Source organism: Vitis vinifera, chromosome 5 (genome assembly GCF_030704535.1).
Source record: "Vitis vinifera cultivar Pinot Noir 40024 chromosome 5, ASM3070453v1".
NCBI classification, from domain to species: domain Eukaryota; kingdom Viridiplantae; phylum Streptophyta; class Magnoliopsida; order Vitales; family Vitaceae; genus Vitis; species Vitis vinifera.
The window spans coordinates 10,797,213-10,811,552 of record NC_081809.1 but is presented as its reverse complement, the minus strand read 5'-3'; the positions used below and the strand labels follow the sequence as shown (position 1 = coordinate 10,811,552).

General features: G+C 38.2%; 1 protein-coding gene across 2 annotated transcripts in view; it reads right to left on the bottom strand.

The window, feature by feature from the left end:
* Positions 1 to 14,340, bottom strand: part of LOC100259730 (myosin-6) — a 113,534-nt gene that overhangs the window by 51,722 nt on the left and 47,472 nt on the right. For both annotated transcript variants that reach the window (XM_010651896.3, XM_002285543.4), the window contains exons 14-20: positions 1,837 to 1,874; positions 1,585 to 1,711; positions 1,206 to 1,376; positions 986 to 1,117; positions 789 to 898; positions 595 to 655; positions 60 to 237 (exon numbers count right to left, since the gene is read on the bottom strand). In XM_010651896.3, coding sequence (XP_010650198.2) covers positions 60 to 237; positions 595 to 655; positions 789 to 898; positions 986 to 1,117; positions 1,206 to 1,376; positions 1,585 to 1,711; positions 1,837 to 1,874 — 817 coding nt within the window. The remainder of the gene's footprint in view (positions 1 to 59; positions 238 to 594; positions 656 to 788; positions 899 to 985; positions 1,118 to 1,205; positions 1,377 to 1,584; positions 1,712 to 1,836; positions 1,875 to 14,340) is intronic.

Here is a 14,340-nt window from a genome sequence, read left to right as displayed (position 1 = left end):
CTTAATTTTTATTTTTTTTATAAGTAAAATTTCTATATATAGTACTTAATAGTTAATACCTCGACATGAGGCTTGAATTTGTATGGCAGATTGCCGCAACAAGACAAAGCTTTTACGACTTAGATATGAACGAACTTTTCTCTGGATAATGCTAGCAGATCTTCCTAAAACCTCATTCCTACGAGCATCTAGTTCTGCCATCTGACCAGCTCTAAGAAACACTTTTGTTTTACCAATCTGCAACAGCAATGGAGCAGTTAGATTTCTTCTCCAAAACCCACCCAGAGAAGGTATGCTAAGATCATGTAATATTAAGCAAGATAGAAGATGTGACAAGAACCCCTAATCTATGCAATAAGGGGCTGGCAATTGATGATTTCTGACATTGGTAACTGATATTTTTTATTGTTCTTAACAATAAGATCCCATTCAAAATAGAATTTAAGTTTATCTATTTCCACAACCAGATAAAAATAAATAAATAAAATAAAAAGTGGGAAATTATTACTTATCAAACAATGATGAAAAAAAGGAAAGAATTATTGTCAAAGGAATCTTGAAAAACAAGCCATAATCTAAAACTATGAAATGTACCTGATACCCTTTAAGGTCCACCTTCTCCAGAATCCTCTTGGAAGTAGTAACCTCATCACAGCTATAAGAATTAGTTAAAAGAGAAATTCAGTGCATTTAATAGTTTAATGGCACATGGTTCAAGGAGGGGAAAAGAAAAAATAGGGGGAAGAGGGAAGGAGGAGAAGAACTTGTGTTGACATTAGGAAAGCTACCTCCCCTTCAAGACATCAGGTGCAAGGATGCCAAAACGAGCAATGAACTCAACAAATGTTCTTCTTGTGGGAAATCCAGCACAACTGATCCTAATTGCTTCCAAGACACCCTGAAATAATATGAATACCAAGTTCATAGTCCTTGCATGCACAGAAAACAGTCATTACTACTGAAGCGAGCAAAAAATTTAACTCACCCCACAACGTAGTTGCTGTAGAACATTATTATTCTCAAAGATTGATGGCTTAAGAAGATTATTTGGCTTCACACAGCGAACGTAATGTGGCTCAGTGGCACTCAGTGTTTCAAGCAAAGATTGCAATTGTTGCTAAATAAGCATACAACAGAAATCAAAACCAAAAAGCACAAAAAAAACTGACAACAGCATCAATATAAGCATTAGAACATAGACAAACCTTAAACCGAGAACCTATTGATGAGAACTTCGATGTTTTGGAAGACTCCTCTGGTAAAGGTGGGAACAAGTCTGCCACGAAGGAGCACCTGGAAGCACTCAGAAGTGATTGATGCTCAGCAACAACATAATCTTTGTTTTTATCCAGGAAGTGCTCAGTTTGATATGTGACCTGAAATCACAATTCTCTCCATGAAATATATCAGTGAAACTTGTTTTGAAGTGTTTTTTCCATTCTTTTTTAAAAGACAACAGCATATGATTCCGCCATACTCCTTAAACCCCACTTTCAGCAACGACAGATGGAAAAAAAAAAAAGAAAAAAAAAAAAAGGATTCAACAATAAATTATGTGGACGGGAACAAACCCATGATACTTACATCACCAGCATAGTGATAAATGGTGAAGTCAGTAGGTGACAACTTTGGCTTGCTGAAGCGTTTATGACTTTTAAATGTTTGGTAAAGCTTCTGTGAAAATGTCTCATGCGTTGACCTTGGAAACATACTACAAAAAATAAAGAAGATAAATTGTTAGTTAAGGAAAGAAGAGATTATTCTTTTGATATCTAAACCAATAAAAATAATTTATTTTAAAATAACTGTATTAGTATATGATATTCTAGAACATACCATGCCTCATCCAGAAGAGCAATGATGCCACCAGGTTTCTGAAGTTAAAAATAAAAATATGAGAAAGGAAAAACTCAAATATAAAACTAAGAAAGACAAATCTGTTAGAATGTCATAAATTCTCTTTTCAATCTTTCTTTAAGAAGACCAGAAAGACTCCAATTCCACATCCCTTTTTTGTGTCAGAACTAGGAAAAAAGCCAAAGTATTATGGCAAAGTAGTATGGAAATAAAAATAATAATAAAAAAATAAAAAATCTCTTCACAGACATCAAGAAACAAAACCTAAAAAAGTGCAAAATAAAAAACTAGAAAGAACTTGACACCATTACACTGTCAATAAGAATAAAAGAGGAAAAATCAGCTGGTCACCTACAAAATGTGTTGTTCCTTCCAAATTGCACCAACATTTTATAGTCAAATAGAACCTTAGATAATACATATTGGATAATCCTATATACCCTAAACGAATCACCAATAGAAACCACAGCAAACTGCAATTGCAATATACAATTTTGGAAAATAACCTCATATATTAGCACCAAAAATAATTTTTTTCTTTCTCTTTTTTCCTTTTTTTTTAATAGACAAAAAGGGAGTATTTTGACAAGCAACAACAAAGGGGGCACATCTCTAGTATACCAAGGGTATACAAAGGGCGCCAAAAGGCTATAAAGAACCAAAAAAATTAATGCAACCCCATATAATCAATGAAATAGTGCAAATAACAAAACCAACCACCCCCCTTCTAAATATATATATATATAACTAATCACTTCATCCCCTCAAAGGTCTTATGGATCCATGCTTGCCAAATAGTCCAAAACAAATGTAGGTGCAAGAAAGGGAAAAATTCACTCCCTTAGAGGTGAAAGTTATCAAAGTCTCTTAGGACATTGATGACTAGGTAATGGCACATTGATTACAAAGTAAAGAGACATGAATGACTATATTTAAAAGACAGAAAAATCTCTATCAAACTCAGTCATCAGGAGGGTGTGTCATATGTTCTCTGATTCATCAAATTTTCAGTTGGTGGGGTGAGGAGGAGATTTTGACTTAATCATTGGTGTGAAACATCATCCCGATGCACTATTTCCAGATTTTTCAATATTTAATGTAAAAAGATGCTTGAATTAGAAATAGCAAGGGTTGGTGTGACTCATGCTTGGCTCAGGGAGCATTCTCAGTTTTGAATGTAAAAAATATAGTTTTGAATGAATTTTAAAAATCATTCTCAGTTTCTACAAAGAGGCAAAATTTAGCGCAATGGCTTAGGGAGCATGTGAACTACTTTGGTTGAAGATCATTTTGAAAGATTTGAATATTCAATGGGATGGCCCAATGAGACTTTACTACGACAACAAATCTGCAATCAGTATTGCACACAATCCAATGCAACACGATCGAACAAAGCACATAGGGATAGACAAACCTTTTATTAAGGAAAAGCTAGATAGTGGATTGATTTGTACTCCTTATGTGTCTATTGACCGCTAACTTGCAGATATACTCACCAAATTTTAAGCAGTACAAAGTTTCAAGTAAGTATATCCAAGTTAGGAATGAAAAACATTTATTCACCAGCTTGAGGGGGAGTGTGGAATAATGAAATTAGAAAGTTGTAATTGTATAATATTGTAATTAGGAAGTGAATTAGGTGTAATCGAAGGGATTGGTTGTAATTAGGTTATGAAGGTTACTAATTTTGGTGCTAGGAATGTATATATGTACGGGTCTCTGTATAGATTAAAAAGAAGAAGAATCAAGGAATTTTCTACCTTTTATTCTTCAATCTCTCTTCTACACAAGGAACCTAGCAAGTAGAGCATCCCAACTCTATAACAGTATAAAACATTTGGCATAGCCACCCGTCAAGCCTCTAAGAACCTCTTTCCTTATTTGCCACCCATGAAACGACCACAACAAAAAACCATCCATTACAAGATAGATCAAGTATCCCACTTCTTTAATCTACAAATATGATTCCAATCTAGCGTTAACAACCTCAACGAGATAGTAGCAAATGCATTTGTGGTGGAAGTCCACAAAGAAGTATAGAACTCGAGTCCTAAAGAGCCTCCATAGATCTCCATCCATCCTCAAAAATTTCCATTCTTAATAAATAGTCCAAATCACAATCACAAAAACTGACCTCTCCAAAGACCTTAAAAGCCTATGAAGGACACAACTATCATCTATGTCACACTTTTAGGGGATATGCCCAAACAAGCCTACTAAGTGGGAATAGCTTATTTCACCGTCTCAAAGCTAGTAGGTAGTGTAAAAAAAGATGGTCAAAAAGGTTCCACTGCTAGCCAAGCACATAACATAACAATCAGGCCAAAAATCATTAAAAGGCCTTCTCTTTTGGAGCATGTCATTGGTATTAACTTTCTTTGTTGTCACAATCCATGCAAAAGCTTAACTTTAAGAGGGGCTTTTGAGTTCAAATGAAATTGACCAATAAAAAAGGTAATCAAATTGACAAACATAGACAAAGCTTTGAAAAAGAGATTAACTAAGTAAAAAACTAAAGTGTTCAAAGACCAAATTCTCACATTTGGAAAGGTAAGCAAAAAACATATGTGGAATAGTGAGGACAAGAGAGATACTAGCTCCTCAAATTCCTAGATGGAAAGATTATGACAAAAATTAAAATTCCACTAATGAGAGAAAAAAGAAAGGTGTTCTTGCAACCCTAAAGATATTTGGAAAATGAACACTAAGTGGTTGCTAGCCCTACCAAAAATCCTTCCAAAAATAAAATCTTCAATCTGTCTCCTACAAGGTAAAAAAATAAATAAACAAGAAAAATCAATAGTTTACCAATTCTTTTACTTGTTTAACTCTATTAGGATATTGCTTTAAATAGTTCATCACATAGTTTAACCCCTCCTTCAAGGTTTTCCACAGGAAATTTTTCTTTTTTACATTTTAGATTTGTGCATTCATCCCTACCAGTGAATGAGCATTTATTTATGGTAGCCCATTAAAATAATTATATTGTTTTGAGGGTGTAGAGAGTTTATATATGTTGGTGAAAAATGTCTTTACCAATACTATGTACTCTTAATCAAAGGCTTCTTTAGATTGTAAGGTCACTTCCTTTCTAAATATATTCAATTGTGTAGGAAGGGTTATGACCATTGTATAGATTTCTATTTTTCCTTTGCCTTAGCCACTTTTGACACATTTTATGTACATCCAATGTTCTTGGGTTGCATATTTCTTCTTGATAGGTCCTTTGAATAAACTTGTCTTTGTCTATCAAAAAGGAAACAAAATAAAAACAAATGGACAGGAAAAAAAGTTCAACTTATTTACAGGCACCACCCCTACCATACCTAAATTATAAATTATAAGATAAAAATAAACAATAAATGAAGTAGGAACTTCAAGATTTGAGGTGCTAGCAAGTGCACTTTCAGTTCTTTCTTCTGTAGTTTAGAGGAAGAGAAGGCCTCAAAAACTAGATGAATAGTTGGAAGAAAAAATATTGACATTTCAATGGGTTGTAACTCCTTTAGTTGGTTGTCATTTCACTTAAATTCTTAAATCACCCAACCCACAAGCAAACCAATTGCTAAGTGAGAAGCTTCATGCTAGTGGCATTTATAACAAATTTTAAACACCCCTAAGTTATACCATTATTATGATCCTTTATTAAGACTACATGATTTTCTATGCTCAATTCATTTTTTAAGGCTATAACCATCCTCATAGATTTTCGGTTGAAAGTGGGGCTACAACTTGGTTAAGTTTAACTCAACTTTATCTGACTTTTTACGAGTCTAAGCAACTTAATTTGTAATTTTGGTTCTTGGACAAAAAATTGTCAATTTGGGTTGAGTGGCTCAAGCAACCCAAGTCTAACTCAAACCTGATTATATATTTGTATAAAATTTAAATTTTATATATACATATATATAAACACATATTATTTAATAGTGTCGTATTAATATCCATTTCATTTTGTGTACAAAGACATTATATAGAGTTGAGGATTAACGCACCTTTGAAGAGTTAGTTATTTGAATGTCATGAACAATTACTTTCTTCTTTTTTTTTTTTGAAAGGAAACGACAAAGGAATATATTGATAAAAAGGAAGTACAAGAGAAGGATGAGAAATCCTCCCACCAAAGAAAAACAAGACTACATGTAATCAAATATAAGAAAATACAAAGAAAAAACAAGCAAACACTCTAGTTAGACCAACCCATTGGGATTACACACCGCTAACCAATCAAGTTGTAACACGTTACAAGGTATCCCCTTAAAAACCTTAGAACAAAAAGCCCAAAGAGAAGTTAGGAAACGAATAGAATCCCAAAGATTCTCTGAATTCCTTGCTTTATCCTCAAAAATCCTTGCATTTCTTTCCCGCCACACCACCCACATTAAAGCGATGTACGCGTCTTACCATAAAACAATCCCTCTCTTAGAAGATCCAAAACCATTAAAATTAGTAGATAACATGTTAGAGATGCTCCTTGGGGGGACCCAATCCGTCTTTGCTAATTGAAATAATTTGTACTACAACCCCATCATCAAAGAGCAATGGAGAAAAAGGTGATCTACTGTTTCTCCATACTTCATGCACAACTTACAAATGTCATGACTAAGTGCTTTGTAGGGTCTTCTCAACTGTAGTAAGTCATTAGTATTAACCTTCTTGTGAGCCACCAACCAGACAAAGGACTTGACTTTGAAGGGGACTTGAGAATTCCAGACGAACTTAGTAGGGAAAACTGGAGGCGAATCAGAAAATTGAGATAAGGCAAGAAAGAAAGATTTGACTGTGAAAAGTCCAAAAGGAGATAAAGACCAGGATCTCATATCTGGAACCGCAGGTGATATATGTAGACGATCAAGAGACCGCATGAGGCCTTCTAAATCTTCTATCTCATAATCGAAAAGATTTCGACGAAAGTTAAAGTTCCAAGAGAATGGGTGAGTAGATCCAAGAATTGAAGAAATATGAGTATTTTTATCCGTGACTACACTAAGTAGTCTTGGATATTGGACCCCCAAAGGTTGGTCCCCCCACCACAAGTCTTCCCAGAACCGAATTCTATCCCTGTCTCCTACCATAAACCAAGTAAACTTGGAAAACTCTTGGGAGACTTGTGCAATGGCCTTCCAAGGACAACGATGTGACCATCTGACTACATTGTTGGCATCCCAACCATTGGAGTGTGATCCATAAATGCTTAAAATAACCTGATGCCACAGAGCTGAACCCTCCCTAGGATATCTCCACAACCACTTCCCTAAGAGAGCAACATTCCTTACAGAAATCTTTCCAAATCCCAATCCCCCTTTCGTCTTCGGCTTACATACTACGTCCCAACTAACCAGATGATCTCTTTTGCCTTCCCCTACTCCTGACCATAAAAAATCAATCTCTCAATTTTTGCTACCACTGAGGCGGGAATCTTAAACAAGGAGAGAAAGTAACATGGCATATGGGTGAGACAAAATGTATTAATTATAGATAAAAAGAAAATGAGAAGGATAAGGGGTCTTCCCCACAAAATATAAGAAGTTGATCAAAGAATGACTAAACTCCCCCACTATACAAGGAAACCTATATAAAAAGTTTAGTCCACTTAAGGATATACATCAATCCCGAATAAAGCTCCTCTCACTATACCCTTTTGAATTACAAACAGAAAGTCAATTAAGTTGAATAATAGTATGTGGAGTGCCTTTAAATGCATTGGTACAAGAGGCCTAAAAGGTGGAATAGAAGTGAAGTAGATCCCACAACATCTCTACCAACCTCTGCTTTTCCTCAAATATCCAAGCATTTCTCTCTTGCCACACAATCGAAAGCAATATCATGAACAATTAATTTGTCTTTCTTAATTTTATTTTTCTGATGTATTTTTGTTATTATGTAAAAAAAAAAAAAAAATGGTTCTGAACTTCTAAGTTACTTCTAGGACATATTAGAGAAATCACCCTTTTTTAAATTGTGATGGGTTGTGCTTGAATAAATAATTACGATCTGAAATTTCTTCTTGAAATATGTAAGAACTATAACTCCAACTTTTAATTTGATTGTTTACTTGGAAATTGCTTGAAAAATGTTTTATAATCATATGTGATCATCTTTTGTTTTATTTTATCTTTATTTTTAGAGCTTTTGATTCATTTTACTGATTTTACCATAGGTTTGCAGTTATTGCATTGCCTAAGCAATAGATATATTATAAATTTACATATTGGCATGTTTATATGTAATGGTTCCTGATTTCTGATTAAATGATGGTTTTTTTAGAGCTTTTGATTCATTTTACTGATTCTACCATAGGGTTGCAGTTATTTCATTGCCTAAGCAATAGATATATTATAAATTTACCTATTGGCATGTTAATATGTAATGGCTTTCAATTTCTGATTAAATGATGGTTTTTTTTTTTTAACTTTTTTTTTTTTTTTTGATCAGAAACGAAAAAGATTATATTAATAAAAGAACAAATACAGAAGAGAAAAAAGAGACAAAAGAAAGAGAAAAAAACCAAGGGAAGGATGAGAGGTCCTTCCTACACAAGAACCAAGGAAAACACCCAACAATAGAAAACTAAAAACAAAATAAAACCCAACAAACTTCAAACTCTTGAAACGCAAACCCCAATCCAATTGATTTGTAGAATGCTTAGAGGAACTCCTCTAAAAGCTTCAGTACAAGAAGCCCACAGAGAAGAGTAAAACCGAATCAAATCCCAAACCACCTCTTCCGTTCTCCCTTTATCCTCAAAGATTCTATTATTCCTTTCTTGCCACACCATCCAAATCAAAGTAAGGCAAGCAATTTGCCAAAGAATCTTGCCTCTTACTGAGTTCCCCAAACCTTTAAAGGAAATAACCAACATATCCTCAATGCTCCTTGGAGGAACCCAAATCACACCTACTAAATTGAACAACCTGTGCCAAAGTCCAATGGTGACGGGACAATGAAGAAAAAGGTGGTCAATCGACTCACCATTTCCTTTGCAAAGAATGCACCATTGAGGACAGAGGGCTTTGTAGGGTCTTCTCAATTGCAACTTGTCATTAGTGTTTACCTTCCCATGTGCTACTAACCAAGCGAGGGCCTTAACCTTTGAAGGGACTTTTGAGCTCCATAAAAACTTGGTCGGAAGGAACATTAAAGGATTTGAATCTTTTGACAAGGCATAGAAAAAAGATTTCACTGAAAACGAGCCTGACGAAGACAAAGACCACGCTCTTGAGTCTGATGAGGAAGGGGAAAGAAGCACAGAATGAAGAGAGGACATTAATCTCTGAAGGAGATCAATTTCTGAATCCGTTAGATTGCGGCGAAATTTAAAATTCCAAGACAATGGAAAGGAATTGCCAAGGACGTTTGAGACAGTAAGGTTTCTCACAGAAATAACTCTGTAGAGTTCAGCAAATTGAGCACACAAAGTTTGGTTTCCCCACCAAAGATCTTCCCAAAACCAAATTCTCTCCCCATTGCCCACCACTAGGCGAACAAAAGGGGAGAACTCTTGGAAAACTTGAGCAATAGCCTTCCAAGGACATCTGTGAGACCATCTAACCACCATGTTGGCGTCCCATCCATTAGGATGTGTCCCATATATACTCGCAATAACCTTATGCCAAAGACCGCTCCTTTCTCTAGGAAACCTCCAAAGCCATTTCCCTAAGAGGGCACTATTTCTCATAGAAGTCTTCCCAAAGCCCAAACCTCCCATCTCCCTTGGTCTACTGACAACCTCCCATCTGATTAGGTGATCTCTCTTCCCTTCCCCGGCCCCAGACCAAAGAAAATCCCTTTGCATCTTCTCAATCTTTGAAGCTATAGATACAGGGATTTTGAAGAGGGAAAGGAAGTACCTAGGGATGTGAGACAGACAAGACTGAATTAGAGTAATCCTCCCTCCCAAAGACAAATAGGCCTTTTTCCACCCATCCAACCTCCTCGAAATTCTCTCAACCACTGGATCCCAAAATCCTATTGTCTTTGGGTTCCCTCCTAAAGGAAGGCCTAAATAAGACAAAGGCCACTCTGACACTCTGCACTCCAAAACCAAAGCCAAACTAGACAACATTTTCTGCCTAGTGTTAATACCTGAAATGGTGCTTTTTTCTAAGTTGATTTTTAAACCAGATACTTGCCCAAAAACCAAAAGGATGATCTTAAGGTTTTGAAGAAGATCCAAAGAGGCTTTAGAGAAAAATATGGTATCATCAGCAAACTGTAACAAGGACACTCTAGTCCTATCCCTCCCCACAAGGAAACCCTCAGTTATCCCAGTTTCCTCAGCTCTAATCATCAACCTACTTAGAACATCTGCTACTAGAGTAAAAAGGAAAGGAGAAAGAGGATCTCCCTGTCTCAATCCTCTAGAGGCCTTAACCCAACCCTTTGCATTCCCATTAACTAGGATAGCAAAACTAGAAGAAGATAAACAACCCCTCATCCAAGATCTCCATTTCTGGCTGAACCCCTTCCTTTGAAGCACATGATCTAAAAAGCCCCACTCCACATGATCATAGGCCTTCTCAAAATCAATTTTGAAAACTACCCCTTCCTCTCCTGACCTTCTTTTCTCATCCACCACTTCATTGGCTATCAATACAGCATCCAATATTTGTCTCCCTTCCACAAAGGCTCCTTGCGAGCCAAAGATTGTTTCATGAAGAACTTTGCATAAACGCCCTGATAAGACCTTAGCAATTATCTTATATAAACTTGTAACCAAACTAATAGGTCTATAATCTGAAATTTTGAAAGTTTGGCTTTTCTTAGGCACCATAGCAATGAAAGTCGCATTTGTGCTTTGATTTATTACCCCTTTAGTGTGGAACTCAAAAAACACCCTCATGAGATCCTCTTTTATCACATCCCAACACTCTTGATAAATTGCTAAGGTAAAGCCATCAGGGCCAGGGGCCTTTTCCTTATTCAATTGGAAAACTGCCATTCGAACCTCCTCTTCCGAAAACGGCCTATCCAACCAAATTGCACTCTCTTCAGAAATAGGGGCCCAATCAATCCCTTCAATCTTCCAAGAATCACCTTAGGGTTTGGAATAAAGATTCCCAAAGAAATTTACAATCTCCTCAGAAATAACCTCAATGTTGTTTAAAGTCTCCCCCCTCTCAAAAATCAGAGACTTTATAAACTTCCTGCTTCTTCTTCCAGTGGCCACTCTGTGAAAAAACTTAGAGTTGCAATCCCCTTCTTTAATCCACTTAACCCTAGATTTTTGTCTCCATTGTACCTTTTCCTTCAATAACAAATCCTCTAACTCCTTCCTTCTTAAGATCCTTTCCGAAACCAGCTCAAGATTTAAATTCCCTTCTTGTTCAATTCTATCAATTCTGCCTAAGTCCGTAAGAATATGCTTTTTCCTCTCTCTTAAATCTCCAAAGACCCTTGTATTCCACTCTTTCAACTTTGATTTAATAAACTTTAGTTTCCTCATAAATTTGTGACCTTCCCAACCTTCAACCGTACACTCTTGCCACCAATCTCAAAACTTCTCTTTAAACTCAGGATGGAGCAACCACATATTCTCAAACCTAAAAGGAGTCGGCCCCCACATAAAAGGATTAGTTTCCAAGAAAATTGGGCTATGGTCAGAGGTACATCTAGGAAGGGCCTCTTGAATATTTTGAGAGAAAAAAGAATCCCACTCAGAAGAGAACAAAAACCTATCTAACCTCTTGCAAATAGGATCGACTTGCATGTTTGACCATGTAAAAGCCGCATTCCTAAGAGGGGGGTCCAACAAACCACTTTCCCTTATAAACTCGTCAAAGCGCCTCATGTTGACTGTTAGCCTAGAATCACCCATCTTCTCAGATATCCTCCTGATCACATTAAAATCCCCTCCTACACACCACCTTGGGAAAGTCAGACCATGTAGATCTTGAAGCTCCAACCAAAAGTCCTCCCTCCACACTGCCTTATTCGGGCCATACACTGAGGTTAACCAAAAAGACTCTTCCTCATCAGAGTTCAATTTTACAGTAACAGAGAAGGATCCTAACACCTTCTCTGAACAATTGAACTTACCTGAATCCCACAAGATCACAATCCCCCCCGATGCCCCACAAGCAGGAAGAGCAACCCAATCCAGACTTTTACCTTTCCAAATACTACTCACTAACCTCCTATCCCAAATTTCACGCTTTGTTTCCTGAAGCATCACCACATCTGGGTTTTGAGTACTTAAAAACCTTCTCACAGTCCTCCTTTTCTTCCTAGAACCTAAACCTCTTGTATTCCAGCTTAAAATCTTCATGAGAACAATCACAACCCAACACAACCCGCACCCAGGACTAATCCTCTCCTCGAGTTCCAGAATCCTTTTTCTTCTTTCTTCTGGAATAAACCTTGTCCGCAGAGAGAGGATTCCTGTTCTCTCCTTCCACACCTTTCCCATTATCCCTGACAATTCTAACCCTCAAACTCTCCAGAACCGACTGAACCTTGACCATCTTCCGAGGCGTAAGCCCCTCAACCTGAAAACCTTCCAGTGGGAGAGTGGAAGGTTCTTGCACTGGGAACGAAGCCTCACCTAAGACACCACGCACCTCAAGGTTGCTAAGAGTTTCCCTAAGGAAAGGTCGGTCTTTAGATTTTTGGTTAGAGGTTTCTAGGGGTACCACCACACCGTTCGAACAGGACGCACCACCACGATGGTTATCATACACCACAGGAGAGATAGAAACATACCCACGCTGAAAAGCGTGGCTTGACTCCAACGGATACGAAGAAGAAGAGTGAACACAAAAAGGATGAACCAAAGAAACCGAGGTTTCGGGAATAAGATTTGGCTCAAAAGCCCCAGACAGAGGAAGATCTCGCTCAGAAACAGCTGAGATAGGATTACGCACCTCATTGATCAATTTGCATTGCAAAATCCCCTCTTCTCCCTCTGTCTCGCCGGTGGAAACTTTGGATGTTTCCAAACCAGTGGAGAAATCGCTCTTTCTGGAGTGAGATTTGCCCCGAGAAATGTCTCGATTTGTCTCCAGTGAGCCACCTCCTTCAAAGCTACGCTTCGGGGAAGAAGACGCCTCGTCAAATCTCGACGGCCCACTTCTTGCTCTGCGCCTCACGGAGACTGGAGATCCCTTCGTCTTTGACGACACTTGAGAAAGACCTTCCGACGCTTTATTCTTTGCAGAGAGCCCTGGTCTTTGGAGCTTTGAAGACGAAGAAACAGCTGGGCCACCATTTGAAGATCCTTTATGGGCTGGACCCGCTATTGGCCCAAAATCCTTCGCCCCAACTTGGGCCCAACTAGAACGGGCTTCAAGGACGTCTGGTGTTGGCCCGAAATTGCTTCCCGCCATTGGGCCCAACACCCATCTTCCCTTTCCTTTCTCCCCCTTAGCCGATTTTGAATCTGAAGAGCTAAAATGGAGACGATGACGGGGCATCCATCTTTGGCAGTCACTGGTCCTGTCAATAGCTCGTAGCCCCTCAACCATCTGTGGCTTCTGCAAGACGCAACCCCCGGCTGACCTCAGCTCGTCCTTGCTGCGACTCGACTCAGGCTTTATAGAGTCTCCTCCGTCGTCTTCTCCGTCATCTTCTCCGGTGACTGTAACTGCAACCGTGTATGTCCGATCTCCATCTTCTACCTCTAATAGCGCTGGAAGCACGACCTTTGGAAGCATTTCCACCCGCAATGTTACTTTCGACAAATCAACGAACTTCAAGGAGTTTCTTGCCACCTTCGTTACCCTCCCCCACTGCTGCAAAACGTGACTCAACTGCACCTCATCCCACAGGTGGAAAGGGAGACCTCTTAGTTCCAGCCACCCCCGTCTAAATTTTCCCCTAACCACTGAGTTCTCTTCTGGCGACCATCTCCTCAGAGCAAAAACCTCTCCTCTCACTGTGAAACTACCTCTTTCTTGAAACCACTGAGCTTTCCTTGCATTTTCCACAAAAAAACACCCTTTGTAAGCAGAAATGGGTGTTACAAATACCATTCCTTTCATCCCCACCCTTCTCGCTATAGCTTTTCCAACCTCACACCAATCTCGTATTTCTCCTTTGCCTTCACAAACCACCGCTCTTGCCCATTTTCCAACTGGCATCCCTGCACCATTCCTTGTTCCTTTCTCTGCAACCACCTCAGCGTAGGTCCTCTCACCTCTGTACATTCCTTTGCTCTCTTGAAGCTTGTTTTGCGTCTCCTGCGATTCTCTCCCAACTTGAACAGAGATCTCTTGGACTGAAGCAATCACCTTCCTGAGGTTTTCCCACCCACAGCCATTAACACCTCTTGGAATAACTAAGACCAAAGGTTTTCTCTTTGCACTGTATTCTGTAATTTTCATATAACACCCTCTGCTATTAAAACATATCTCCATCATATGAGTCCTGGTCTTGCCCCTCATTTTTTGAATGTAACCCCTCGACTCCTCCAACTCCACAGCTTTCTCTAACTGCTCCACTAGCCAACCCATCTCCTCCTCTCCAAAATCTAAAGAAACCACAAAA